At 46.1% G+C, this 8,416-nt stretch overlaps 1 protein-coding gene across 1 annotated transcript in view; it reads right to left on the reverse strand.

The window, feature by feature from the left end:
- Positions 1–1,767: 1,767 nt before the first annotated feature.
- The window catches only part of LOC109221862 (protein TIC 214-like), a gene marked incomplete at its 5' end in the record, with an annotated part of 10,954 nt that continues 4,305 nt past the window's right edge, over positions 1,768–8,416 (reverse strand). Inside the window, 2 exons of the mRNA XM_019386295.1 lie at positions 1,768–1,871; positions 1,965–2,702. Of these exons, the coding sequence (XP_019241840.1) occupies positions 1,768–1,871; positions 1,965–2,702 (842 nt within the window). The remainder of the gene's footprint in view (positions 1,872–1,964; positions 2,703–8,416) is intronic.

The following is an 8,416-nucleotide window of genomic DNA, read 5'->3' on the forward strand; positions in this document are numbered from 1 at the left end:
GCCTTTTTCTTCTTGCTTTAGTACCTTTTACCCCTTTTTGCTTTCCTTCTTGTCTCTCCCCCCAAACTTAGACTTTGCCATTGCTCAAGGGAAGTGTGGGTGCCAAGAGAGGGTGAAACGGGTATAGGCTTGTAATATTGGTTCATGAAAGAAGAGGTTTAAGGCTCAAAAGGGTTAACTAGGGATCATTTTGTTGGTAGGCCATGGAATTGTTCATTTTACAATTGGATCAAGGAGAGCCTATAGTCACTTCTCAAGTCAACCTTCACCTATGATTTCGCCTCAACAAACACTCGGGGCAAGTTCTAGACCATTGGCTTGGGACTTGGACTCAAAATTTCTATTCCTCACCACACATGCTAGGGGATTGCTAAAGATATCGAGTCGAGGGCCCACAACGACCTTAGTTACGATTCAAGCGCACAATGGTCCAGAAAGACCACATGATGATTGTTTGGTCAACACAAGAGTCTCAAGGCCACGACTTTCACCATACCCTAAACACAACATTATGTCTTTGACCATGGAATCAAAGGCAAATGTGTTAGGCCCAAGTGAAGCTTTTCCTGAGGTACCCTTAACTACGAAATATCAAAAGACAAAAGAAAAATCAAAGAAACAGACTCAAACCCTTAAGAAGGTAGTCACTCCATCTATCATCGGGAAGAGCCACCCGGTTCACACTATACTCTACCCTTGGAAAGAACCGTGGCATTAAGAAAACCAAGGGCTTATTGAAAACGCCAAAAACAAAACAAAAGGCTACGAGCCTATCTACTAAGATAAAAACGAAAAATTTTGCGAAAATAAAAAAATCGAATGAATATGTACAATAGGGGAGTAGAATATACAATGAGGGATGAATATATACCAAAAGTACTTTATATACAGACCAAAAGAGAATAAAAAGTACGAGAAAAGTAGCTAAAATGTGAAGTTATATACAGACCAACTAGAAAATCAAAGCAACAAAACATAAAATAAGAATCCAATATGTACAGTCATCCAGATAATCGAAAAAGTAGGGCGCACCCCCACGAATAAGAGCTGGCATTGTCCCCAATGCCAACTACACAAATAAGCACAAAATAAGATCAAAGGATATAGAAGGGCTCCCTAAGCATGATCCGTCTGCATGGGCTCCTCAGTGGTCCCCTGGTCCTCTGTATGGGCGGGAACCTCAGACTGGTTCCAAGCTTGCTGCTGCTCTGCTGCTGGGACAGGGGCCGGGTCATGGACCGGCTGAATATCAGGTGCAACACTGGAGGGACCCTCCTGAACCTGTGCTATCTCGATCACTACACCCTCTGTGCTAGGAAGCTTCCTCTTCTTCCTTGGATGCCTAGGCTCCTCCTCCTGCTGTGGCTGAGATGCTGCTGGATTTAGGGCTGGATCCCCAAATAGCAAGTCTAAAGGCATCTGGTCTGCCAATAGCTTGTCCACGTCCGCTCTAAGCTTCTTCACCGACTCCCTAGACGCCCTTGACTTTCTCATCTTTTTGTGCTCCTTGGCAAGCTCCTTCAGAGCTTTGCCATGTGAATCTACCGCCTTAGTCAAGGTGGCCTGAGTCTCCAAAATCTTCTCCTGGTTGGCCAGGAACTTCTGCAATGTAGCCTCAATAGATGGAGGAATCTAAACAGAGACCGGTGCTGACTGGGCCTCAACTGAAGTAGCTAAGGTGGACAACTTGGATGTCGCAGCTGACATCCAGTTGTTCAAACTGGCTAATGACTGACTCAACTGGTGGGCTGTGAACGGATGAGTCTTTCATGATGGGACTGCTGGGCCAGCTGAAGTACTTGGGCCAGCAACAGAAGAAGGACCTGGGGGCAAGGTCTCACTGGTAGTAGTAACAGGAATGGTGGAAGGCCCTGTGGAAGGTTCTACCGCAACTGGCTCCTCAGATTGGCCAGTTGGGGCAGAGGTGGGTGGCTGGTACTTCTTTGACTTTGGGTTATCCGAACCCAACATGTTGTACCACGAGTAGGGAGCCACCGGTTTGGTCATGACATCAAATCGTTTCTTCTTGACCTGCAGATCCCTAAAGTACATAGATAGGGTGTTGGGGAAAGGGTAGTTTGTGGTCGTCTCCTGTCCTACAGCAGAAATCACCCTCGAGATCACATTACCCACATTAATCGGAAACCTGGCCATGATAGATGCCACAAGAACAGCCCGGGTAAGTGGAACGGTATGATCGTGAGTAGATGGGTCAAGCCGGCTGCAAACAAATGTCAACCACCCTCTAGCCTCAAAGTTGAAGGTGTTCTTGAGAATCTTCTCTCCGGCTTTCAACCATTTTGGGACAGTGCCTGGGACTGCCAAGAACTCAGCCAACCAGGGTCGCACTTCCTCACCCATTGCCAACTTAGCCAAATACAGCGACTCATCCTCCTCCTGGAACCCCAAGTACTCATTTAAGGACTTTCCATCAAACAACACCATTTTATCCCGCACCTTGGTCACTTTCGTATCTTTGACTATGTGAGCCACATTGCAGTAGAATTCTCGGACCATGTGCTCATTAGCATCAATGCATCTTTCCTTGAAAAATTCCCAGCCATGTCTGGTTCGGAACTCCCTTTGCACGTTCGGATTGTGGGGCAAAAGGTCCTTGTCAATGAAACTTCTTTCTGGAATCAATTTCCTCACTGGCCACCATTCCTTGAACTTGTGAAATGCCACCTCACTAACAAAACGATCTTCTCAAGCTTTAGGATTTCTAGTTCTATCAACTCCTCCAACCTGAGGCTCACCTCCCTCACCATGGCCTGCACTCTCCCCGGATAATGAAGCTGTGGGGGAGGTGGAGTATTGCTCACCACTACCTGCTGCGGACTCATCAGACGAATCCGAGACTACATTCACTGTTTTTTTTATTGAGGGTGATGGTGGAGGAGTATCAACTAGGCGGAGGGGGTCGGTTATGTGAGTTGGGACAGAATCTGAGGATATGCTTTTGGATGGCAAATATTCACTCCCAGAAGAATGAGAGGCAGCCCTATCAGCAGCTCGTATCAGTTTCCGGGTCTTTTTAATGTTTACCCGAGCTTGGGGAGTGAGTTTAGTTATTCTCTTGCCCTTACCCCCTCGGGAGGCACCACCTCTCCCGGGTTGTTGTACTTGTTTACCGCCTCTTTGTTTAACCATGATCTGCAAAAACACGCATCTAACATTGTTAGTTTAAGCACATGCAGTGGAATAGATGAATAACACAAGAGGAAGACACAGTTGATTGCATAACACAGAAGCAGGACACAGGAGCGCAGACCGCGCAAAATAGTCACGCGGTCGCGTTGGGGGCAACGCGGGCCTCGTAAAACTGGAGCGCGGCCGCGCTGGGCATATGCCTCCAATAACACCTCTGTGAATCTCCCAACGCGGACCGCGTAAAAATGTCATGCGACCGCGTTGGGCCAGCGCGGACCACGCAAAAGTGCGACGCGACCGCGCTGATGACAAGTTAAGCTCACAGAAGAGCCAACGCGGACCGCGCAGAAAGGGCACGCGGCCGCGTTGGGCCATGTTCATGAACTGAGTTAGGGTTTGACAATTTTGTCCATTTTTGTTCAAGTTTTTGGGTCCTAGTTGTCCCTACTCAATTATCCATATAGAAAGTCATGCTCAACAGTCAAAACTAACAAGAAAACTACCCTAATCATTAACCTAAGAAAAATGGGAAGAAAGAAGAAGTTACACTACTGGGAAACAATTAATTAATTAATGATACTTGTAAGAAATGTTACCAGGACTATGAAGAATCAAGCACTTGATGCAAACACACAAGATTAGTCTCAGAGATGAATAGTAGTAATAGGGCTCAGGATGTCAAAGTTCGAAAAGGGTAAAGTGAGGCCTTGGGTCTCTATTTATAGAAGACTGTGGGGCCCCGTACCTACCTACCAGCGCGGCCGCGCAAAAGTGGCCGCGGACCGCGCTGGGTTTGTGTCAAGTAGCATTGAACCAAGCTTCCCACGCGACCGCACAAAAATGTCACGCGGCCGCGTTGGAAACTTTAGAGAGTCATGCAATGTTGGTCCTGTCAGCGGACCGCGCAATAAAGCACCGCGGCCGCGCTGATAACTTCAGATACTTATCCACCTTTGCACATGCCAGCGCGGACCGAGTTGATATGTGACGCGGCCGCGTAGCAAACTTCAGAGACCTGTTATTTTGTACTTTTGTTTTGCACTGCTTCAACATTATCCCTGCAACATCTCACAAACAATTAGCTCAAGAATCCTAATCTACAAAGAAAAAAAAGAGAAAGAAAAAGACATGGGTTGCCTCCCAAGAAGCGCCTGATTTAACGTCGCGGCACGGCGCCTGTTACCATCATATCACTTCAAATGAATAAGTGCCACCACGTGGCTATCATCAATCTTTCCCAAATAGTGCTTGACACGATGTCCATTGACCCGGAATATTTCACCATTCTTGTTCTTGAGATCAAGAGCACCAAAAGGAGTCACACATACTACTTCAAAAGGGCCACTCCACTTAGACTTGAGCTTCCCGGGAAATAACCTCAACCGGGAGTTTAGAAAAAGAACCATATCATCAACCTTGAATTCCTTTCCCCGAGCATATTTGTCGTGAAGGTACTTCATCTTGTCCTTATACAAGGACGAGCTGGAGTAGGCATGAAATCTAAACTCATCAAGCTCATTTAATTGCTCAACCCGGAGATTTGCGGCAACATCCCATTCCAAGTTCAACTTTCTCAAAGCCCACATAGCCTTGTGTTCCAATTCCACCGGAAGATGACAAGCTTTTCCAAACACCAACCGATACGGAGGCATACCAATTGGGGTCTTGTAAGCCGTCCGATAAGCCCAAAGAGCATCATCCAATTTCTTCGACCAATCGGTCCTATTAGCATTTACCGTCTTGGACAAGATACTCTTTATTTCTCGGTTGGACACTTCCACTTGACCACTGGCTTGAGGATGATAGGGAGTGGTCACTTTGTGATTTACACCATACTTAGCAAGCAATGAATCAAAAGCCTTGTTGCAAAAGTGAGACCCCCCATCACTAATGATAGCACGAGGGGTACCAAACCTTGTGAAGATACTCTTTTTCAAGAATGCTACAACACTTCGGGCTTCATTGTTGGGTAAAGCCACGGCTTCCACCCACTTTGAGACATAATCCACCGCCACGAGAATATAAGTGTTACCACAAGAGCTCACGAACGGACCCATGAAATCGATGCCCCAAACATCAAAAATATCCACCTCGAGAATCGTATTGAGAGGCATCTCATCCCTTTTTGAAATTCCGCCGGCCCTTTGGCATGCATCACATCTCTTCACCAAATCACTAGCATCTTTAAACAACGTTGGCCAATAGAAACCGCAACTCAAAACCTTTGAAGCCGTCCTCACCCCTCCGTGATGGCCACCATAGGGAGAAGAGTGACAAGCCTCCAATATGCTCATTTGTTCACTTTCCGGTACACATCTTCTTATCACTCCATCCGTGCAAATTCTAAACAAATACGGATCATCCCAATAGAAATCCAAGCTATCCCGCTTGAGTTTCTTCCTTTGGTTGGAAGAGAGCTCACACGGGACATTACCAGTCACAATGAAGTTGGCGATGTCCGCGAACCATGGCATTTCACACATAGAAACGGAAAGAAGCTGCTCGTCAGGGAACCTATCATTAATCTCAATACCATCACTTGGTCTCCCATCTTCCTCTAATCGGGACAAATGGTCTGCAACTTGATTCTCGCTTCCCTTTCTATCCACAATCTCTAAATCAAATTCCTGAAGGAGTAGCACCCATCTCATCAATCTTGCTTTCGAATCCTTCTTAGTCATCAAATACCGAAGGGCTGCATGGTCCGTGTGTATGATCACCTTTGCCCCCATAAGGTAAGGTCTAAATTTCTCCATCGCGAACACAATAGCCAATAGCTCCTTTTCTGTCACTGTGTAGTTTCTCTGGGCCTCATTCATAGTCTTGCTAGCATAATACACAGGATGGAACATTTTGTTGATTCTTTGGCCTAGCACCGCCCCAACCGCTACATCACTCGCATCGCACATAAGTTCAAAAGGCAAATCCCAATTAGGTGCGGTGATTATAGGAGTTGTTGTCAACTTGTGTTTCAATAGCTCAAAAGACTCCATGCACTTCTCATCAAAAATAAACTTGACATCCTTCTCTAACAACTTGCAAAGCGGGTTCACAATTTTTGAAAAATCTTTAATGAATCGCCGGTAGAACCCGGCATGACCAAGAAAACTCCTCACCCCTTTGACAGAAGTAGGGGGAGGGAGCCTTGAGATAACCTCTATTTTTGCCTTATCAACTTCAATTCCTTGCCTTGAGATTTTGTGACCCAATACAATTCCCTCTTGCACCATAAAGTGACATTTCTCCCAGTTGAGCACAAGGTTGGTTTCTTCACATCTTGCCAAAACCCTATCCAAGTTCACCAAACATTCTTCAAATGAATCTCCCACCACACTGAAGTCGTCCATGAATACCTCCAAGATATCCTCCACCATGTCGGTGAAAATTGCCATCATACATCTTTGGAAGGTCGCTGGGGCATTACATAGTCCGAATGGCATTCTCGAGAAAGCGAACGTGCCATAAGGACATGTAAAGGTTGTCTTCTCCTGATCCTCCGGGGCAATGAGAATTTGATTATACCCCGAGTAGCCATCTAGAAAACAATAAAAGGCCCGGCCCGCAAGACGATCAAGCATTTGGTCCAAGAATGGTAGTGGGAAATGATCTTTTCTTGTCACCTTGTTCAGCTTTCTATAGTCCATACACACTCTCCAACCCGTAACTGTCCGAGTAGGAATCAACTCATTGTTGGCATTGGTCACTACCGTCATTCCACCCTTCTTTGGCACACATTGGACCGGAGAGGTCCATGAACTGTCCGAGATCGGGTAAACCACACCGGCGTCAAGCCACTTGATAACCTCTTTCTTTACTACTTCTTGCATCACCTCGTTGAGTCTCCTTTGATGTTCAAGAGATGGCCGTGCATCCTCCTCCAAGATGATCTTATGCATGCAAAATGCGGGGCTTATTCCCCTGATGTCCGCCAAAGTCCATCCTATTGCCCTTTTTCGCTTTTGAAGCACCTCCACAGTGGCCTCAACCTGCAAGTTAGTAAGGCAAGAAGAAAGAATAACTGGAAGAGTAGAATTAGAGCCCAAGAATTCATACCTGAGGTGTGGAGGAAGTGGTTTCAACTCCAACACCGGTGGCTCCTCAATTGATGGCTTGGTTGGCGGAGTTTTGCGATTTTCAAGATCCAAAGATAGTTTCCTAGGCTCATATGAATATGAACCCATTCCATGCAATGCATTCACGCACTCCACTCTACCGGCATCATCATTGGCATCCATGTTAAGAAGCACGGCTTCAAGAGGATCTTCAACATTAATCAAAGCACTTGTGTCATCCACTATCACCGCCGTGACAATGTCCACAAATGAACACACCTCCGTACTATTGGGTTGCCTCATTGACTTGCACACATGAAATACCACCTTCTCATCTCCCACACGGAATGTTAACTCCCCTGCTTCCACATCAACCAATGCCTTCCCCGTAGCTAGGAAAGGTCTTCCAAGAATAATAGGCACTTCGAAATCCACTTCGCAATCCAATATGACAAAGTCGGCCGGCAATATGAATTTGTCCACCCGGACAAGCACATCGTCAATTATACCCAAAGGCCTCTTCATCGACCGGTCCGCCATTTGAAGTCTCATTGAGGTTGGCCTAGGTTACCCAATTCCCAAAGTCTTGAAGACTGAGTACGTCATCAAATTAATGCTAGCCCCAAGTCACATAGGGCCTTAGCACACTCCGCACTCCCGATAGTGCAAGGAATAGTAAAAGCTCCAGGGTCTTCAAGTTTCGGGGCCATAGAATGCACAATCTCACTAACTTGGTGCGTCATCTTTATTGTTTCACACTCCATAGAACGCTTCTTGGTGACTAAATCCTTCATGAACTTTGCGTAACCAGGCATTTGTTCGAATGCCTCCACCAAAGGAACATTGATTGTGAGGCTTTTCATCATATCTATGAATTTCTTGAACTGATTGTCACTCTTTTGCTTTGCTAACCGCTGAGGATAAGGTGGAGGTGGTCTAGGCAAGGATGCCTTGGCTTTTGGCACCACCGGCTCCGGAATATCAATTATGTGTTCCCTAGACGGGTTCATGGCCTCTTGTGTTTCCACCTCGGCCTCATCAATACCTATTCTCACTTCCTTATTCACATTTGTCTCAACCACAACTTCATCAATCAAAGGATCCACAGCTTCTTGGAGCTCAATATCATCATTCACCACTTGATTTTCATTTGAGGCTTGCACATCACCGCTTCTTCCACTTCTAGTTGTAACTGCCATCACATGATTGTTACC

Source organism: Nicotiana attenuata, unplaced genomic scaffold, assembly GCF_001879085.1.
Source record: "Nicotiana attenuata strain UT unplaced genomic scaffold, NIATTr2, whole genome shotgun sequence".
Taxonomy (NCBI): Eukaryota; Viridiplantae; Streptophyta; class Magnoliopsida; order Solanales; family Solanaceae; genus Nicotiana; species Nicotiana attenuata.